The sequence below is a fragment of the Natrix helvetica genome, assembly GCF_964273705.1.
Source record: "Natrix helvetica genome assembly, chromosome: 2".
NCBI classification, from domain to species: Eukaryota; Metazoa; Chordata; class Lepidosauria; order Squamata; family Natricidae; genus Natrix; species Natrix helvetica.
Genome location: NC_138552.1, coordinates 235,973,575 through 235,996,072, shown reverse-complemented (window position 1 = coordinate 235,996,072; position 22,498 = coordinate 235,973,575). Strand labels below are relative to the sequence as shown.

Genomic DNA, 22,498 nt, shown 5'->3' with positions numbered 1-22,498 from the left:
CCATTATCAATATAATTGTAAATATATCTATAATTTGAGATTGCTTGTTAAAGAATATTTTGTCTAAAAATAGTTGAAAACATGTTAAAAATCAGGATTTTTAATTTTAAAATTTAGATAGCAAAACAATGAAAAGAATAAAAGAAAATGAGTATGTGTGTATGTGTAAGCAAGACCACCTATACAAAGCTCTACATTTTTATAGTGCATTTTAAAATGAAGGCGTACATGAGAATATAGTATGTCAATGATTATGGTCCAGTACTGTAATTTCACAGGAACATTTTAGGTGCAACAGTGTATTTGTATTAACAGAAGTGATAGTTATCTGCAATCCAATTTACACTAGCTCATCTACATGCAGAATACACTGAACACAAAAAAATAAAAACTTGCCAAAGCATAAATTCTGAGAATTAAAAATAAAATCTAAATTTTAGCAGTAATGTTTTCATACCTGATGAGCTCGACAAATCAAATCCAAATCATGTCTGTTCAAGAATTTGCTGACCACATCAGCTCCAAAAGTAAAGGAAACTCCACGGTCATTTTCACCCCAGCCTTGCACATCCTTGTCAGGATCAGACCACAACAGATCACAAAGCAAGCCTTAAAAAGAAAGTATACATTCATTAAGACTTATAAACAACATTACACATGCCACAATATGAACTCATAGCTGCCATTTCTTTAGTTGGTGTTGGCTTTCATTTGCATCGAGTTCTTCCCAAGAACCTACGATGTTCTAATGCAGGGATCAAACTCAAGGCCCAGAGGCCAGACCTGGCCTGTGGGATGCGTAGATCTAGCCCTGGAAACAGTGGCCCACAGTGCCTCTGCCAGCAAAAATGGAGCTTGGCAGAGCCACGGGTTGCCCTCCCAACCTCCATTTTCGCTGACAGAGGGTTGCAGGAGCCTGTCACAGCCAAAAAATGAGCTCAGGAGGCCGTTTTGGCAGAGCACTTGGGACACCACACCCACACCGGTCCCCTGAAGTCAAACACAACCTTGATGCGTCCCTTAATGAAAGAGTTTTACACCCCTCTTCTATTGTATTGGCATATATGTGTGAATCAGTAAGATTTGTTATTGGCAGATGGAAATTTTGTCAATACTGTGTCATGAAATTTTTGATTATTGCAGGTATTGTATTTAAATTTATTTATATATATGTAGCATAAACATATATTTTGAATTCCCAAGGCTACAATCACTAAGCACTAGTTTATAACCCACTGGTTTCACCTTCGAAAAAGTAAAATAATTTAATAACCTAGTTAAGACACAACAACCCTGAGAATTCAAATTGATAAACAATGTTTGACTACATTTCATATACAAATAGCCTACTTCTTTAAAATCTAAACAGCAATTTAATATATAGAGTGGGACTACATCATAATTAGTATTCACTAAACCCAGTGGGACAAAATTCCCATTGTCAAGCCACAGCATTAATAACTAGAAAATGTCTACAATGCATTTTCTATAATTAACTTTACAGAAGTTAAAACTTTAACTTTAGTAACACTTTTTAGTCCCCTTCCCATGAGATTCTAGGTGGTGTACGTTAATTTCTAAATATTACACTTTTAGGACCAGATTATTAAGTATTTTGAGAATATGCTCCTAAAACGGCAGTTGCAGAAGCATATTCTTAATCCTTAAAAAATTTCACCTGTGTCAGGAACATCTGTGGGTCTCATAATTCTTCGAATCTGTTCCATTGACTGCAGATCTGGTGACAATCCTATAACAACAAAAGATTTTAAGTTTACTGTAAAAAAAATGATCAACAGCATTTATTTTCTATACTTTTCAGTTAAACCCAGTCAAGTTACTGTCCCCTTTGTAAACAAATTATGAGTCTACATGGGCAGATTACCTATCTAGAATCTGTAATCTGTGCTCTCCAAGCAGAAACTAGGTGTCTACGTCAGCCATTCCACTCTATGGCGAAGCCACACTATCAGCTCCCTCTACCACAAAGATCTTGCAGGAGAAGAGCTGTCTGGACAACTGTGGGATCTGGCAGGTTGAGAGCTGTGAACCATAAACACAAAGCTTTTGCTGTGACCCAGCAAAACAGATATAGTGCCCTTGCTGACCTTAATGGGGACACTAAAGAGATAGGTCAAGGCAGTTGTGATAATGATGACTCAAATAAGCAGGGGATCGTGGTCCAAAACGAAGAACTTTCTTCGGAAAGGCGAAAAGGGGAACCAGGTATCACACATCAGTCGCAGAAGAAGATCAAGGTATGTAAAAAGAGAAGTCAACTTCTGGTTGGTGATTCAATCGTAAGAGATGTTAATTTAGGAGAGGATATGGAGGTTTTAAAAGAGGTCAGGTGTCTGCCAGGTGCTACTGCCAGCAGAGACAAGAGGCGTATTCTTAAGATAGTCAAGAATGCAAGTAAGGACTGTGACGTTGATGCTATTATACATCTTGGCACTAATGATCTATCCCAGAAAGATGTACTTTCTGTGCAGAATGATTTCCAGAACTTGAGGTATGAACTTAATAGTATAGGTTGTAGGCTTATCTTTTCAGAGGTTTTACCTGTATATAAGGAACAAAAAGGGAAGGGCGTGTAGCAGAGTTTAATGTTTGGCTAAAGGAGTGGTGTAAAAGGGAAGGCTTTGGTTTTATTAGTCATGAAGCCTGTAGTTGGTCCAATGAAAAACTGTACAAAAGAGATGGGCTGCACCCATCCAAGAAAGGGACTGAGTTACTTGGCATTAAATTCACAGGTTTTCTTGATAAACATTTAAACTGAAGAGCGGGGACAGAGAATTAATAGATACAGAACATCTCTGTCCCCAGCAAACTAAAATTCATAGGGTTATAAATGCATGTAACATAGATGTGTGTGTGGGTAAGATTATCACTCCTGTTGTCAAGCAAAACCAAGCATGTAATAGTGATTGCCATACCATGTGCATGAATCACACAAGTGGCAAGAAAATAGGGGCAGTCAGGCATAACACAGGTTATGTAGACAGTAAACACAAGGTCAATCAAAATGGACTCAAATGTCTATATACCAATGCACAGAGTATGAGGAATAAACAGGGAGAATTAGAAATTCAAGTAAAAGAGGGCAGATATGATATTATTGCCATTACAGAAACTTGGTGGGATGAAACTGACAAATGGAACATACAGCTAGAAGGATTTAAATTATTTAAAAGAAATAGACCAAATAAAAGAGGAGGTGGAGTTGCATTATATATAAGAAATAACTGCGTCTCTACAGAAATAGAGCACAACAATAATGAGAACTATCTTGAATGCATTTGGGTCAATATTAAAGGTTGTGGGGGAAATGACATTGCCATAGGTCTATACTACAGGCCACCCAACCAAGCAGAGGAAGAAGATGAACTTTTTGCTAGTCAGCTAACTAAGGTATGTAGGAAGCACACCACAATAGTAATGGGAGATTTTAACTACCCTGACATCAACTGGGAAACAAACTCTGCACCAAGTGGAAGATCCAACAGGTTCCTAACAAACCTAGCAGACAACTTTGTTTTCCAAAAAGTAGAGAAGGAAACAAGGGGATCAGCCATACTGGACTTAATTCTCACTAACAGAGAGGAAATGATAGAAGGTGTTGAAGCCATAGGAACCCTGGGGGCAAGTGACCATGCAATATTGGAATTCAACATTATCCAAACACAAGTAGTAGAACAAAGTCAAACTAGAGTCTTGGACTTTAAGAAAGCTAATTTCAATAAACTTAGAGAGAGCTTGGGAAAAATTCCATGGATGAGAATCCTCGAGGGGAAAACAACTCAAGAAGCTTGGGAAATTTTGAAAAATGAGATTACAAAGACCCAGTCTAACACAATACCAATGAAGAAGAAAAATAACAGCTCCCAAAAGAAACCAGCATGGCTGCATAAACAACTATCTGACAAACTGAAAGACAAAAAAAGTAAGTATAAAAAGTGGAAGGAGGGGGACATAACTAAGGCAGAATATCAGCAAATAGCCCGAGCCTGTAAAGATGAAGTGAGGAAAGCTAAGGCTCACAATGAAGAAAGGCTTGCCACAAAAGTAAAAATTAACAAAAAAAGCTTCTTCCAACATGTTAAAAACAAGAAAAAAGGTAAGGAAACAATTGGTCCATTGCTAGGAGAAAGTGGCAAGAAGGTGACAAGCAACAGGGAGAAAGCAGAACTATTTAACTCATGTTTTGCATCTGTCTTTACACAAAGGAATAAAACAGTCCAACCTATCAAAAGCAGCACCACAAAATTAGGAACACAAATTGAAATAGGGAAGAAAATGGTAAGTGAGCACCTGTCTACCCTAGACGAGTTCAAATCACCAGGACCGGATGGATTACACCCCAGAGTTCTGAAGGAACTAGCAGACGAGATCTCAGAACCACTGAATTATATCTTTCAGAGATCCTGGAACACCGGGGAACTACCAGAGGACTGGAAAAGAGCTGATGTGGTTCCCATCTTCAAAAAAGGGAAAAAATTAGATCCAGGAAACTACAGACCTATCAGCCTAACCTCAATACCAGGAAAGATTCTGGAAAAAATAATCAAGCAACAAATTTGCGAACACCTAGAAGCAAACAAAGTAATAGCCAAAAGCCAACATGGATTTGTCAAAAACAGATCATGCCAGACTAATCTAAAAACATATGAAGAACGGTTGCAGGAACTGGGTATGTTTAGCTTAAGAGAAAGAAGGACTAGGGGAGACATGATAGCATTATTCCAATATCTCAGAGGTTGCCACAAAGAAGAGGGAGTCAAACTATTCTCCAAAGCACCTGAGGGTAGAACAAGAAGCAATGGGTGGAAACTAATCAAGGAGAGAAGCAACTTAGAACTGAGGAGAAATTTCCTGACAGTGAGAACAATTAATCAGTGGAACAGCTTGCCTCCAGAAGTTGTGAATGCCCCAACACTGGAAGTCTTTAAGAAGATGTTGGATAGCTATTTGTCTGAAACGGTATAGGGTTTCCTGCCTAGGCAGGGGGTTGGACTAGAAGACCTCCAAGGTCCCTTCCAACTCTACTATTGTATTGTATTGTATTGTATTGTAATCTTATTGCATTCTTTGATAATGTGACAAAATTAGTGGACCAGAGGAATGCCGTTGATATAGTTTACTTGGACTTCAGTAAGGCTTTTGATAAGGTAGACCATAACCTACTACTAGATAAAGTAGAAGAATGTGGGTTAGACAGCATCACCACCAGATGGATTCGTAACTGGCTGACCAACCGCACTCAACGTGTAGTTCTCAATGGAACTGCATCTACATGGAGGGAAGTATGCAGTGGAGTACCCCAAGGCTCTGTTTTAGGCCCAGTACTCTTCAACATCTTCATCAATGATTTGGATGAGGGAATAAATGGGGAACTCATCAAATTTGCAGATGATACCAAGCTGGCAGGAATAGCCAACACTCCAGAAGACAGGCTTAAAATACAGAAGGATCTTGACAAACTTGAACATTGGGCACTATCTAATAAAATGAAATTCAATGGTGAAGAGTAAGGTTCTACATTTAGGCAACAAAAACGGAATGCACAGGTACAGTATAGGTGATACCTTGCTCAGTAGTAGTAACTGTGAAAGGGATCTTGGAGTCCTAGTGGACAACCATTTAAATATGAGCCAGCAGTGTGCAGCAGCTGCCAAAAAAGCCAACACAGTTCTAGGCTGCATCAACAGAGGGATAGAATCAAGATCACATGAAGTGTTAATATCACTTTATAATGCCTTGGTAAGGCCACACTTGGAATACTGCATTCAGTTCTGGTCGCCACGATGTAAAAAAGATGTGGAGACTCTAGAAAGAGTGCAGAGAAGAGCAACAAAGATGATTAGGGGACTGGAGACTAAAACATATGAAGAACGGTTGCAGGAACTGGGTATGTTTAGCTTAAGAGAAAGAAGGACTAGGGGAGACATGATAGCATTGTTCCAATATCTCAGAGCTTGCCACAAAGAAGAGGGAGTCAAACTATTCTCCAAAGCACCTGCGGGTAGAACAAGAAGCAATGGGTGGAAACTAATCAAGGAGAGAAGCAACTTAGAACTGAGGAGAAATTTCCTGACAGTGAGAACAATTAATCAGTGGAACAGCTTGCCTCCAGAAGTTGTGAATGCCCCAACACTGGAAGTCTTTAAGAAGATGTTGGATAGCTATTTGTCTGAAACGGTATAGGGTTTCCTGCCAAGGCAGGGGGTTGGACTAGAAGACCTCCAAGGTCCCTTCCAACTCTACTATTGTATTATTATTGTAAGTTAATTAGCCTTATAGGATTTTTGTAAACACTTCTGCAACTAGTGTTACTAATGCTGATATTATACTTTTAAATAGAGCACCACTACCATTTTTGCATGTCTGAATAACAGGAAAGGAATTCTTAACTGATCCATTTCCAATACTTTACAGATAAATATAAGACAAAACTCTTGATAGAGAACAGTTTTATAGTTCAATGAACTGGCATAAGAGTAGGAAATTGATTATTATTTTTTGATAAGCATATATAAAACCATTCAACATTTTAAAACTCAGAACATGTAAGTATTCTATGCTCAAAACCAAAGAGCAGGCATTTTAAGAACTGTGTTTTTTGGCAAACACTTTTAACAATCGCAGCCTTTTTGAACTGTACGGTTAAGTGTTCTGTGCAACGGGACCAGAATGCTATCTTAAATTTTCTTTCTGTGCCACTGTACAGCAGCAGGGTTATTTTCTGCTACTGTCTGCTTACATTGTGTGAGGTGATCTTGAGCAAACAGAGTTAAACTGCAGGCGGCATTCTGGATCTCAGAAAGGACTTGTACTGCTGCAAGGAACTCCTGTGACTAGACACGAGTTATTGCCACCATTCAAACTTCACTAGTAAGTAAAAGGTTGCCTCTGATGGTTTTAGTTCTGGTATGCAGCTGTAGCAGCATCATTTTTAAAAAGTATAGAAAAACAAGTAAGTAATTCAAGGGAGGGAGTACAAATAGTAAGCAAGCATAGGATTAGACTACACATATTTTTATTTCATTTCACGTTTTTCTGATACTTTGGTATGTCTTGCATGTCTTGAAACAGATCTGTGTACCTGCAACACACTGAAAAATTATGCCACATTTTTTTAAAAAAAACTGTTACAGTCATCTCCACATAGTGACTATTTTCTAGGTGGGAAAAATGCTGAGCACAGAAAAATCTAAGAATTTATTCTGAATAAACTTAAATTTTAGACAGTTTCCCCCATAAAACAATTCAAATGAATATGCTTGGTTGGAGTTATGTTTTCCTAGAAAAATGTCATCAACTCTAAAACTTTTTTTAAAAGTTCCAAAAGGCAATGGGATAGAAACCTGGAGACTGTGAGTTCTAGTCCCGCCTTAGCCATGGAAGCCAGGTGGACGATCTTGGGCCAATTGCTCTCTCAGTCCAAATCATATCACAGGGTTGTTATTGTGAGGAAAATAGGTGGACAAAGATGGATGTTTGCCACCTTGAGTTATTTGTGAAAACAATAAAGGCATGATACAAATTAATAAAACATTTTGTTATTCAGAAAATGCACAGATCACTCTAAAACATGCAATTTCCTATAATCAAAGGAATTAAGAACAAGAGTCAATAAATAAAAAGTTAAAACACTACAGGAATCTAGCTTCTCAACAAATATACTTATGGAGGGAAATGCCGTAATGGATTCTATGACTTCTACTTTAAAAAACCATCACCATTTCTAAATCACTCTGAATAGTACTTAGGATACAAAACACTGTGTCCCAATTGTTAAAAGGCAAATCCTAATTCTGAAAAATGACTAGCATAGTCCCAAGTAACATACTACATACATAGATTTATAGAACAAGAAAATTTACTAGAATAGGAAACTAGCAGATAAATTATTCATTGGACATACTAGGAAGAATTTGCACAAGGAATTAAACTACACCCAAATATGCTAATAGACTTCCTCAAGTGCAAAGCAAATATGCATGGACCTAGTTCTAGGGAATTTCTTAATTATATAGCATGGGTCTGAAGGATAGGATGTACAAGATGAAGAATTTGATCTGTCTACATTCCACTCATGAAATAAGACCACTGTATACAATTCTGTGCCTACACAAATACATGTTCTAGATCAGAGATTAATCTGATATTTTCATTTTACCGACAAATGCTGTCTTCCATATATTTATTCCAAATTCTTTAACATAAAACATAAAATAACTATATGGTATCTTAAAGATAGTTTTTATCTTCCTGAGTACATGTGCAAACTTTTTTCTTCAGATAGGAAAGTGCAGGTGGGTAGGACAAATGCTTGCTGCTGTACCACTTAAGCAGGACAAGTTTCCTAAGTTATCTCATTAACACTTTATAAAACTGTGCTGACATTATCATGATTACTTTCCTATTCTTTTGCTGTTACTGTAAGCTAGAATAAGTGTTCTATGGGTACACATAGAAACAAAACAGCTATTTCAAATATCTACTTTGTCATCAGAAACTAAATGGAAATTTGTAGGCTGGGTGTAGCCTCATTATGATAGATGTTCTAATAACCCTCCATTTGGTATATTAACATATCCTTTGAAAAAACAGTCCATATATTTCCAGTTGGTCTTGCAGGATGACAGTTCACTGGGATGTTTAAGTTCCTGAACGAAATGCAAGACACTAGGAATCCCCCTCCCCCCCAAGTATTTATGGAATCTGATTTTTCTCCAACAAACTATCTTTAACAGAAATATTGTTAAACAAATGCATTCCTTGTAACTGTGTTTTAATGATCATTTTAATTCCAGAGAAATATTTGGTTTTCTAAAAAAGTGTTCATAAGATCTTTGAAAATGTAGGATTTTGTTCTTTTAACTAGTTTATATTGTGTGAAATGTTCCAATTGTACCAATCCTTGGTGACTTTTTTTAAGATTGCATCTTTTATGAAATTGTTATTATACAGTATATTAGTTGCATGTTCACATATATCAGCGATGGCGAACCTTTTTTGGCTCGCGTGCCACAAGTGGGGGGAGTGCGGGGGGGGGGTCGTGTGCGGGCGTGCCGCACCCATAATGCAACATGCCCCCCAGTGCGCATGCGCGCACAACACGCCCATTTTTGCATGCTTTTTTCGCCCTCCCCAGGCTCCAGAGGCTTTAGGGAACACTTAAAACCACCCTCCGAGCAACCCGGAAGTGACTTTAGGGTTGCTCGGAGGGTCGTTTAAAGCGCTCTGAAGGCTTCAGGGAAGCCTCGGGACGGTCCCTGAACAGGCACGAGACGTGCGTCTCCATCGCCCGGGCCCGGATCGCCTCCGCCGCACGGCGCCTCAGGCCTGGCGTCCTTGCGCCGCTCCGCCCAGCCTCTGCGCCAGGGCCCGGCCTTTACATCGCTGCCGCCGCCGCCACCAGGATGGGCTCGACCGAAGGGAAGTCCGTCAGGCCTCGGCCGCGCCGCCCTCGCCTCCTCCTGCTCTAGCCGCGCCATCGCAAGGATTAAGCCGAAGGAGGGGGGACGGGGAAAGCGAAGGGGGCTTTGTTGTCCTCCTTCCCCCCTCCGGCTCGAACGTGGCCCCGGGGCCCGGCAGGCAGCGAACAAGTCGGAGCCTGCTGACTGGAGGAAGAGGGTGAGAGGCGGGTCCTGTGAACGGCGGTAGCAGCAGCGGCAATAATCGCAACTCGGCTGTCTGCCGCCTTTCCCCTCCTTTGTCTCCCAGCCGGGGCGGCCCGCCGCTGAGTTGCGACTATTGCCGCCGCTGCTGCCGCCGTTCACAGGACCCGCCTCTCACCCTCTTCCTCCAGTCGGCAGGCTCCGACTCGTTCGCTGCCTGCCGGGCCCCGGCGCCATATTCAAGCCGGAGGGGGAAAGGAGAAGTAAAAGGAGGACAACAAAGCCCCCTTCGCTTTCCCCGTCCCCCCCCCCTTTCGGCTTAATCCTTGTGACGCTCGCGCAAAGCCCCGAGGGGACGGATTCCTATGCGGGACGCTCGAAGGCTATAGAGTCCCCCCTCCCTCCGCCGTCCAGACGGTCCCTGAAGCCTTCGGAACGCTTAAAATGACGCTCCGAGCAACCCGGAAGTCACTTCCGGTTTGCTCGGAGGGTGGTTTTAAGCGTTCCGAAGGCTTCAGGGACAGTCCCTGAAGCCTCTGGGGGGGCGGGGGGGGCTCTTTTCGCCTTCCCCAGGCTCCTATAAAGCCTCTGGAGCCTGGGGAAGGTGAAAAATAGCTTTTAAAAAGGTGAACTCGCGTGCCCTGACAAATGGCTCCGCGTGCCATAGGTTCGCCATCACGGACATATATGAACTTCATCTACAATTTCCTACCCAGTGAAGGCCAGTGTTAAGAAATATAGTAGTTAAAGCTCATTTGCTGGGCACCGACCCTGAGACAAATTCACATCAAGCTACTTATGTAGCGTAAGCTGGAATTTTGATCAAGCTATTTTAAGGATAAGCTTATTTGGAACCTGCTTGCTTTATTTTAAAATATTAGGTTATGATCTATTTCTTCATATTTATTTATCTCTGAGCCAAGTGCTTTAAATTCAGACTTCTACTGTGAATGGCTCGAATAAATTATGCTTAGCATTCCATGAGAAATGTGGATGGTTCTGGAGGTTCATAGTCTCCCTACTGAGGTCTACCTACCCTTCCAAAAAGATTTTAGGCACTCTATTTGTATTCTTCAAGGAGTCATAAAGTTGAACAAATATGTTATCACAGCATACCAGACTGATCTGGCCTAGCAAATGCTCCTCCTTATTGAATTACAGAAGCATTCAATAAAACTGGCAATATAATCAGAATAGTACAGTTATTAAGATGGGATTGGATAATTTAAATTTCAGCTCACACCAAAAGTTATGCTGTCCTAGGATTTCTAGCTCATCTCAACTGACATATACTTTTGGTGGTCTCTGAAACAAAGGCAACATGCATACCCTTTTGCCTCACAAGACCTAGCTGCAATATTTGTGAAGTGGCTTAAAGGATAATAAAATAATAAATAGTAAATGGATCCAGCAAAAATTAAGAGTGCAATATTATAGTTCAACATATCAATCTGGTTCTTCAGATTCTTCAGTCTAGCACAATGCCAATGAAGAAGAAAAATAACAACTTCCAAAAGAAACCAGTATGGCTGCATAAAGAACTCTCTGACAAATTGAAAGACAAAAAAGTTAAGTATAAAAAGTGGAAAGAGGGGGACATAACTAAGGCAGAATACCAGCAAATAGCCCGAGCCTGTAAAGATGAAGTAAGGAAACCTAAGGCTCAAAATGAAGAAAGGCTTGCCACAAAACTAAAAAATAACAACAAAAAGCTTCTTCCGACATGTTAAAAACAAGAAAAAGGTTAAGGAAACAATTGGTCCATTGCTAGGAGAAAGTGGCAAGAAGGTGACAAGCACAAGGAGAACGCAGAACTATTTAACTCATGTTTTGGATCTGTCTTTACACAAAGGGATAAATCAGTCCAACCTATCAAAAACAGCTCAACAAAAATCAGATTAGGAACACAAATTGAAATAGGGAAGAAAATGGTAAGTGAGCACCTGTCTACCCTAGATGAGTTCAAATCACCAGGACCTGACGGATTATACCCAGGGTTCTGAAGGAACTGGCAGATGAGATCTCAGAACCACTGAACTGTATCTTTCAGAGATCTGGAGCACCGGGGAACTACCAGAGGACTGGAAAAGAGCTGATGTGGTTCCCATCTTCAAAAAAGGAAAAAATAGATCCAGGAAACTATAGACCTATCAGCCTGACCTCAATACCAGGAAAGATTCTGGAAAAAATAATCAAGCAACAAATTTGCGAACACCTAGAAGCAAACAAAGTAATAGCCAAAAGCCAACATGAGTTTGTCAAAAAGAGATCATGCCAGACTAATCTTATTCTTTGACAAAGTGACAAAATTAGGGGGACCACAAGAATGCTGTCGATATAGTTTACTTGGACTTCACTAAGGCATTTGATAAGTTAGACCATAACCTACTACTAGATAAAGTAGAAGAATGTGGGTTGGACAGCATCGCCACCAGATGGATTTGTAACTGGCTGACCAACTGCACTCAATGTGTAGTCCTCAATGGAACTGCATGGAGGGAAGTATGCAGCGGAGTACTCCAAGGCTCTGTTTTAGGCTCACTACTCTTCAACATCTTCATCAATGATTTGGATGAGGGAAGAAATGGGGAACTCATCAAATTTGCAGATGACACCAAGCTGGCAGGAATAGCCAACACTCCAGAAGATAGGCTAAAGATACAGAAGGATCTTGACAAACTTGAACATTGGGCACTATCTAATAAAATGAAATTCAATGGTGAAGAGAGTAAGGTTCTACATTTAGGCAAGAAAAACGAAATGCACAGGTACAGTGTAGGTGGTACCTTACTCAACAATAGTAACTATGTGAGGGATCTTGGAATCCTAGTGGACAACCATTTAAATATGAGCCAGCAGTGTGCAGTAGCTGCCAAAAATGCCAACACAGTTCTAGGCTACATCAACAGAGGGATAGAATCAAGATCACGTGAAGTGTTAATACCATTTTACAATGCCTTGGTAAGGCCACACGTGGATTACTGCATTCAGTTTTGGTCGCCACGATGTAGAAAAGATGTGGAGACTCTAGAAAGAATGCAGAGAAGAGCAACAAAGATGATTAGGGGACTGGAGACTAAAACATATGAAGAACGGTTGCAGGAACTGGGTATGTCTAGTTTAATAGAAAGAAGGACTAGGGGAGACATGATAGCAGTGTTCCAATATCTCAGGGGTTGCCACAAAGAAGAGGGAGTCAAGCTATTCCACAAGGCACCTGAGGGTAGAACAAGAAGCAATGGGTGGAAACTAATCAAGGAGAGAAGCAATTTAGAACTGAGGAGAAATTTCCTGACAGTTAGAACAATTAATCAGTGGAACAGCTTGCCTCCAGAAGTTGTGAATGCCCCAACACTGGAAGTCTTTAAGATGTTGATAGCCATTTGTCTGGAATGGTATAGGGTTTCCTGCCTAGGCAGGGGGTTGGACTAAAATACCTCCAAGATCCCTTCCAACTCTGCTATTGTATTGTATTGCACTGATAACCTCTGTCTTTCTTCACAACTGAGAAAATGGATTAAACTACCATGCCCTGTTTGCAAGCTTTATGTTTCCTCCTGAGGGAGCTGAATTTGATTATCACATATTCTTGGGCAGGTTCTTGGAAAATGTTGGTATTCTAGGGGATAGGCTGATCATATAGTTCACATTTTGTTTGAAAAGAAAATAAATATTTCTGTATATTTTTATTTAACTTTCAACAAAGAAATAATTTCATCAATATAAAAATGGGTTTTTCCTTACCTCCATGGCAGCAGAAAATCTTCTCATCTACTATTGCTGCAATAGGCAGACAATTAAAGCAGTCTGTAAATGTCTTCCAGAGTTTGATATTAAATCTTCGTTTACCTAATAAAATTGGAATAATATTTACACTGTAGAATGACCATTCAAAGTTATATGACATGAATTGCTCAACAAGTTCACTAACTTCTTGTTGCAAGAGGATGCATTACAAACTTGAACCATAAATGTATTAAGCATTTCAAAATATTGCAGTCATTTCATAAAAGAGAATCATTTACAGAAAATTTTACTTACATTCATCATAGAATCCGTAGATGCGATTTATACTAGCACACTCATGATTTCCTCTCAAAAGAAAAAAATTCTCAGGATATTTTATTTTATACGCAAGTAACAAGCAGATAGTTTCCAAGGATTGTTTGCCTCTGTCCACATAATCTCCCAGAAAAAGATAGTTAGCTTCTGGTGGAAATCCTCCATATTCAAATAATCGAAGTAAATCTGTATACTGGCCATGAATGTCACCTAAAATAATTAAGAAAAGTTGTATTACAAGTATCATGAGGCTTATATCAGTTTACAACTATCTAAACAACTGGAAATAAAAAACAGAATTTTGCTTCTCAAGTTCTCCAATAATTAATATAGCAAACACCAAGGGTGATTCAAGATTCTGCCTATCTGAATTTTTATCTTGCAAATAATTTTGAAATTGTTTTGCTCATTAGACTGAATATAGAATGAGGCTTCCCCCAAGATCTGAATGGCCCCTACTTTCTGTTTACAACAGCTGTAAAGACCTGACTTTTTACAAGGCCCTTTGGTGAGGGAAAGCAACACTCCTTGCTTCAACTGAACTTCCCATCTTTTATCATTATTTGATGTCTTATTGGTTTTATTATAATTTGTTGTGAACACAAATTGTGACCTCTCAGTCTTGAGAGCTGGGCACCATACAAGTTTACTAAATTATTAACATAGAATATCTTCCTTGTCCCTTTAATGGAAGCTTCATAAGAGTATTAAATGTTCAATTGTTTATAATTGCTAATCAGTTAACATCAACCATATGCATAAGATATGTGCCAATTTTCCCTTAGCAATACCAGTACATAATCAAATCTACGTAATCAAAACTGTGATATTTATGGACATGAGTGACCATAATTGATTTTGAATTTGATGAGTCTCCCATATTCATATCACGTTCTTCAGATAACCAATTATAGGCAGTCCTTTTGCTAAGGTATTTTCAGGTTTTATTTAGCATTTGACGTTATAATTGTTCTTAATTATATCATAAGGAAATACTTTGATATTTTATATTATTGTATACAGCTGCCCATGTATTTTTATTGGCAGATGTATACAAGAATATAAAATAATGTTTTTTATATATCTATGCTTTGAAAGTATTTTATTTTTTTACTCAACTACAATTTACTACTATAACAGAACTTGGACAATATACTGTATGTTGAACTACGATGTGTTGAAGCACATCAGCTTCACACTATGGTTCACATCCTGGATGGTTAAGATAACCCATATAAAAATCATAATTTAGTTTGGACATGAATATGTGGAAATAAAAGCAAATTCTTCTCATTTTGTTTCTCATAACAGGATGAAAAAATAGGGGAGGCCAGCAGATGGCTGTAAATACTAAGGATAGTAGGATTTCATCTAAATTGGATTAATCCTTCAATCTTCCTCAGCAGCAATGATTATGATGCCATTAAAACTTCATTCTGCAAACAAAATAAATTTCATCCTTCCTTTTTTATTTGTGCCTTTGAGTCAGAGTGGACTCCTGGTGATTATTTATTTATAAATAGTAAAGGCAGAAGAAAGGTCTAATAAGTAATTCAACGAGCCTTCCCCTGGCTAATTGCCTAAACTGTTTTTTATTAAGAGTCCCAATTTTCCCATTCCCAGAATTTCCTCTCTTGCAGAGATTGCTTGGAAAAGCTCTTGCTTTCTAAATTACTTCTCTTTGCCAGACAGGCTGCACTTCCCTGAAAGGTGCTAACAGAAAGTTAGCTCAGCTCTGCAACCTAGATTAGCACTCAGGTCACTATGACCTTAATCAATTTCACCCCAAAGTTTTCTTTTATATCCTAAGCAGCCACAAGCAAGGTATCAAGGCATTTATTTTAATGTTTATTCCCCATTGTGTGTATGCTTACTTTTTTTACTTTCTTCCTTTCAAATACAAACATCGATTTCCACTTGCTAATTATCCCAGAATGGAGGTAAAGGTTCCAAAAGATGTGAGAGCAGAGAATGACCACTGTCTTACCTGAAGGGTCCTTTTCAGGGCGCTGCAACGGAGAGTCCAAAGAAGGGTTAAACACAGCCAATCTGCCCAGAACTGAATTGAAAACTAAGCCACGCCTCTGGTGCCGACTCTCCTCAGATTTATTCAATGAAGACGTGGAACAGTTGCGCGCTGAAACTTCAACTGGAAGTCTAATATGGAACAAGTCAAAAATAGTCCAACAACAATAACAGAAACAACAAACAACACTGTGACTTCACAAACACCAGCGGAGAATAGACCCCAGGGCGGGGTGGACTCTCCGTTGCAGCGCCCTGAAAAGGACCCTTCAGGTAAGACAATGGTCATTTTCCAGGGCGCTGCTCTGGAGAGTCCAAAGAAGGGACATGCCCAAGCTAACTGTCACTAGGGCGGGAAGGCTCAGCCATCAGGGTCGCTCCGCTGGTATGGATGCCCTGAAGAACACGCCTCCCAAAGGCCCCTTCCGCTGATGCAAAACTGTCCAGTTTGTAATTTCGGACAAATGGAGACAGAGAAGTCCAGGTGGCCGCCTTGCAGATCTCTTCAATCGGTGCCTGTGTAGACCAGGCAGCTGTGGTGGCGGCGCTTCTAGTCGAATGTGCTGTGATATTGCGAGGCACAGGAACGGACTGTAAAACGTGGGCAAGCGCAATGCAGGCTCGCAGCCATCCACCGATGGTAGATGAAGAGACCTTCTTGCCTTGAGAAGCTGGTTGAAAGGAGACGAATAGAGATTCGGATTTCCGAAAACTGGCCGTGCGCTTGATGTATCTGCGAATAGTCCTGCGCACATCCAGCATGTGCCAGCGCTTTTCCCTCGGGTGCCGAGGATGCGGGCAAAAATCCGGAAGGACCACCTCCTGCGCCCGATGAAACCAGGAATTGACCTTCGGAATGAAGGAAGGGTCCAGCCTCAGGATTACTCTGTCGTTACGAATGAGACACAAGTCCTCTCTGACTGACAAGGCAGCAAGTTCCGATATGCGACGAGCAGACGTGATAGCGACCAGAAAAACCATCTTGAATGTGAGGTGTCTGAGACTGGCCGTCTTAATGGGCTCAAACGGGGGCCCGATGAGGGACCGCAACACTACATTGAGATCCCAAGATGGGTATCTGTGGACCACTGGGGGTCTCAGGTTGGTCGCTCCCCTGAGGAAACTGCGGATGGTCGGATTCCGGCCAAGAGATGCGTAGCCCTCAACTGAGAGGATGGTTGACAGGGCTGCCGCCTGGCGCCTCAGGGTGTTAGGTGCCAGGCCCTTGTCCAAACCTTCCTGCAGGAAGTCCAGGATGACAGGAACCGAAGCAAGGGGCGCAGACGTACCATGAGCCGTGCACCAGCTGGCGAAGGATTTCCAAGTGGCGTCGTAGATGCGCGTCGTGGACTGCAGTCGTGACGCTTGGATGGTGCCAATCACCTTGTCTGACAACTTGCCTCTGCTTAGGAGATCCCTCTCAAGTGCCAGACGGCCAGCTGCAGCCACTGGGGTTCTGGATGTTGAAGGGCCCCCTGGCTGAGAGAGATTGTCCTGTGGAGGAATCCGCCACGGTGGTGTGATCGAAAGACTCACCAAGTCTGCAAACCAGGTTCTCCTGGGCCAGTACGGTGCTACCAGCAGCACCTCCGCCTCCTCTGCTAGGATCTTCCTGATGACTCTGGGAAGAAGAGGTAGCGGGGGAAAAGCGTAAAGCAGACCTTTCGGCCACGGGCCGTGCAGCGCGTTGACTCCTTCCGCCCTCGGGTCGTGGAACCTTGTGAAGAACCGCGGAAGATGCGCGTTGGCCGCGGTGGCGAACAGGTCCACCAGCGGGAGGCCGAACCTCTGGGACAGTTGCTGGAACAGCAGCGGATGTAGACGCCACTCCGAGTGGTCGACTGTGGATCTGCTCAGCCAGTCCGCCTGGGTGTTGCTCGTGCCCGAGATGTGCTCCGCCTGAAGAGAAAGGAGATACCTCTCCGCCCATCGACCCAAGAGCTCCGCCTCCTTCATCAGGGATCTGGAGCGCGTTCCCCCGTCGATTGATGTGCGCCTTGGTGGCGACATTGTCTGTCATGATGCGCACGTGGTGGCCCTGAACGGTGCTCTGGAAGCGCTTCAGCGCAAGCCTGACTGCCCTCAGCTCCAGCCAGTTGATGCTGTGAGCGGCTTCGGAAGGGGACCACCTGCCCTGTGCGAGCTGGTTGTGGCAGTGGGCCCCCCAACCGAACAGGCTGGCATCCGTTGTGATGGTGAGCCTGACTGGCTCCTTGAATGGCGACCCCTTTAACAGGGCCGGAGACAACCACCACTTTAGAGAGCGACGTACCTCTGCTGGAACTGGAATCAGTCTTGTTCAGCTGCTTTCGTTTGTTCTTTGATATGGAAGCAGGAGCCACTGTAGGGGACGGGAGTGAAGTCTCGCCTTAGGCACGATTGACAGGCACGAGATAATCTTGCCGAGGAGCTGTGAGAGCTGAACCACCTTGACTAGACGTGACTGCTGCACCTGAAGGCTGGCCACCCTTTCCGGGGACAGGGATGCCGTGCACGAGGTGGTGTCGATGACGGCCCCTAGATGCTTCAGTCTGGTCGTGGGAACGAGATGACTTTTTTCCAGGTTGATGGTGAACCCGTGGTCCCGGAGGGCCTGCATGGTGTGTTCTAGGTCGCTGACAGCTTGTTGATGCGATGATGACAGAATGAGAACATCGTCTAGGTAACAGTGGAGTCTGACCGGACGTGACCGTAGAAAAGCCGCCACGGCTGCGAGAACCTTTGTGAATGTCCTGGGCGCCGATGACAGGCCGAATGGCATTGCCCGGTACTGGTAATGGAGGCCCGCGTAAGAGAACCTCAGGAACTTGCGGTGGGCTTTGCGGATAGGGATGTGGAGGTAGGCCTCTTTGAGGTCTATGGACGTTAGTATATCGCCTGGCCTGATGCACCCCAAGATGGACTGGAGGGACTGCATCTTGAACCTGCGATATGTCACGTGGTGATTGAACCTCTTTAGATCTAATATCCCCCTCCACCCTCCTGAGTTTTTGGGGACCAGAAACAGGATGGAGTAAAACCCTCTTCCTTCCTGGCCTGCTGGGACAGGTTCTATGGCCCTGATCTCCTTGAGGTGCCTTATCTCCTGTTCCATGAGGGATCTTTTGACTAACCCTGAGGGAACTGGACACCGGATGAAGTGGCGGGGAGGGGGGGACCAGAATTCTAAAGTGAGACCCATGCGGACCGTTTGAAGAACCCACTGGTCCGACGTGGTCTGCTCCCATTTGGCGTGGAACAACTGCAACCGCCCTCCTATGGGAGCTGACCTGTGATGGTCATTTATACCTCCTAAAGGGTCGGGAGCCGGAGCCCCCCCGAAATGGCCGCTTGGAGAAGGGCTGCTGGCGACCTCTGTCTCGAAAGGACTGACGGTCCTGAGACCGCTCACCCTGCTGGGGATACGCCCGATGATAGGGGGTGGAGCTGGTGGAGGGCTCATTGTTCCGAAAGGCCTGCCTCCTGTAAGAGCCAGGACCTTTACGATCAGGCTTTTTGGTGACTGATGGCATCACTTTCTTTTTGTTCTTGTTTTCCACAAGGACTGGATCAAGGACCTCACCAAACAGCTTGTCCCCTTTAAAGGGGGCAGTAACAAGCTTCCATTTGGAGCGCATATCCACATTCCAGTGCCTAAGCCACAGGAGGCGTCTGGAAGTAACATTAGACGCTAGGGCACGCGAGGCAAACTTAGCAGCATTCAGAGTGGCATCAGTAGTGTACTCTGTGGCTGCCATGATTTTATTGATATCCTGCCTGACTTTAACGTCCTTGGCAGGTATCTTCCTCAACAGCTGCCTCAGCCACAGGAGAGCCGCCCTGGAGAAAAAGGAGGCTGAAGCGGAGGACTTAATGGCCCATGCAGCTGCCTGATGGGTCTTGTGACAAGCAGTTTCGGTTCTCTTGTCCTCAGCCTTGAGCCCCTCCAACAGGTCAGGAGGGAGCACAGAAGAGGAGGTAAGAGCCGCTACAGGGGGATCGATAGGAGGGAGCTTGAGCAGCTCCTCCAGGCTGGCATCCACCGTATATAGCTTCTTGTCATGGCTGCTGGGGGTAGCCATGGTAGCTGGCTGCGCCCACTGTCTTTGAACTAAATTGAGGAACATCTTGGGTACAGGAACTATTTCCTGGACCGAAATGGGTTCCTCAAAGAGATCCCCAGATAGATCATCAGGGTCTACAACCACCTGAGCTGGGGGGGGGGGGGTGGACCCCATGCGAGTTGAGATCTTAGCCTTATCTAAAATGGTTTTGAAATTATCCAAATTAAATAAGCCTGAAAAGGCCGGCTTTTTGGCGGGGCTTGCCTCATCCCCAGAGAATTCAGCTTCCTGCCTAGGAAGAAATTCCTCTTCTTCCTCCCAGTCTGACTCATCAGAGGCCACTGAAGAATGCAGGGACGGAGGTGGAAGGCTAGGAGTCATCTCTCTGGAATCCTCCTGGGGTTGAAAATGGTGGGTCTTGCGAGTGCGCTTGCCACCTTTTCGCATGCCTGCCTCAATGCCCTGGGAAATGGCCCTGTTAATTATTTCCTGCATTTCAGTGGATAGGTTAGGCCCTTGGGCCTCAATGGGGCGAACCCTTTGAGTGGGCCCGGGGATCGGCTGTTGAGGGGCTAAGGGCCCCATTGGAGCTGGTCCCTCCTCCATATCAGAGGGACAGGCAAAGAGATCAGCCTGATCAGCCATGGAATGGCCTGGAGAAGTTGCCATGGCCAAGGAATCCCCTTCCTCTTCACTATCAGAAATGGGGCCTCCCTGGGCTGGAGGAATTTCCCTGGAGGGCTCCCCAGGAGACACCGAAAGGGAAGATTGGGCCTGCTGTTGGGCTTTGGAAGACTGTTTTTCTAAGGCCTTCTGTCGCCTTAATGCATCTTTGTCTAGGCCTGAGCCCTGCTTGGGGCCATGCCTGGAGTAAGGCTTATTCCCTCTAATGGCCTCCCTGGCAGCTTTCCCGGCCTGTCTTACAGGGACTCTGGAAGAGACACCCTCAGAAGACTCAGGGGCCTGATCTGCCATGGTAACAATCACTGGTTGGGACAGTAGGGGGATGGGAAAACCACCACTCACCACCTCCAGAAAGCCCACCGCAGCACGATGCTCCTGAGGAGACAGAGAAACTGCAAGGCCTGAAGTAGCTTGGAATTTCTTAGGCGCGAGCAGAATTTGCTCCCAGCGCCTGCAGGAGAGTAAAGGAGGCGACCCAGCAGGCCACGATCCCACGCCACTATCACTTGCTTGGATTGGGGCCCAGGTCGCCGGTCACACCGGGCAAGTCTGACTCCACACGGCTCCTGCAAAGAGCCAGGCACCAGGCAGCTGCGGCAAAAAACTTTTAAAAGTAAAGCCGGAAGATTGCGCAATCCAAAATGGGGGCCGGAACTCACCGGAGCTTTTGCGCGCCAAATTTAAAGAGGGAAGAAGCCAAAATGGCTGCCCTGGAAGCCCACGCAGCAATTTGACTTGCTAGAAGCACAAATTGCAACGGAGGGCTTCCAGTGGGAATCGGCCCCCAGTAGGGGTGCCCCAACAGCGCTGGCGTCGGCACTCCGACCCACGCGCTTCCCCCAACAGCTGCCTGCGGCTTCTAGGAGCCAGAGCAAAGCCCCGGACTCCAGGAGAGCCGAAAGGGTGAGAAAAACCCAATTAAAAAGGGAAAAAAACAAACTTAAATTTAAACTCACCAGCCTGCTCTAAAAATCCTTAAATATGCTGTTTTAAAAAATTATTCTTCCTCTGGAGAGTCCAAGGAATCAATCTTAGAACTGGAGAAATCTTAAAGCGCGTCTACTGGGCTAGCTGAATTGAAAAAATCTGAGGAGAGTCGGCACCAGAGGCGTGGCTTAAAGTTTTCAATTCAGTTCTGGGCAGATTGGCTGTGTTTAACCCTTCTTTGGACTCTCCAGAGCAGCGCCCTGGAAAAAAGGGCTGCAAGTTTTGTCCTCTTTTTCCAGCTTCCTTGGGAGTCAAGTTCTAGAACATGAATCTTTACTGTTTGAGCTCACCCAGCTGATTGGGGTCATATCCTCTTGATGTTATAAATTTATTTTCAAAAAGTCCTTAATAAACTTTGAAAAAGATTTATTGAAAGCCTTGAGGCCTCCTTAATTTTCATCATAAATAGTTTTTTTAAAGGAATGGAAATTTAAAGATCTGACTATATTTAAGGGACCTCTTTTTTCCCAAGTTTTGTTTTCTAAACTCTACATTTTTTAATATAAATACATAACAGATGTTTTAAAATTAATATTACATAATTCAAAAAGGTAGTAAATCCCTTTTTATTGTATTAGCATTTGGTTACACCTAACAAAAATACAAGCCCAGTAAACCCAATACATTTTAAATGCGACTTAAGATTACATATTTTCTACTTTCCATTTTTATTTGTACCATGTCAGTCTACATGACAATCATTCTGACCACTTGAAAAAATGAATGTAAATAACAGATTTCTCTGTACTACATATTAATTTTGGAAAATGAAGATTATTGTGAGCTATTATAATGACATTCTGCTACTCCTTCAAAGTCTCAAAACCATCTGCCATTCTTGATGTTTAGCTCAAAAGACAAAAAAACTTCTTTAGAGGATATTCAGAAGATCCCAAACATATAGATACAAAATAACTGCACAGAATGCTACAAATTTTAGGTCTTAGTTTACCCTTTAATTCCCATTCCAATGACTGTTTAATTTTAAAACTAAGTGATTACTTAGCCAATCATCCTTTCAGATTGGAATGTTTTGTGGTGTTTTTTTATATAACTTAAATCCATCATCAATAT

The 22,498-nt window shown here is 43.1% G+C and overlaps 1 protein-coding gene across 1 annotated transcript in view; it reads right to left on the bottom strand.

The window, feature by feature from the left end:
• Positions 1–22,498, bottom strand: part of PPP1CB (protein phosphatase 1 catalytic subunit beta) — a 36,264-nt gene that overhangs the window by 4,654 nt on the left and 9,112 nt on the right. Inside the window, exons 3-6 of the mRNA XM_081940144.1 lie at positions 13,665–13,895; positions 13,368–13,472; positions 1,679–1,750; positions 458–609 (exon numbers count right to left, since the gene is read on the bottom strand). Coding sequence (XP_081796270.1) covers positions 458–609; positions 1,679–1,750; positions 13,368–13,472; positions 13,665–13,895 — 560 coding nt within the window. The remainder of the gene's footprint in view (positions 1–457; positions 610–1,678; positions 1,751–13,367; positions 13,473–13,664; positions 13,896–22,498) is intronic.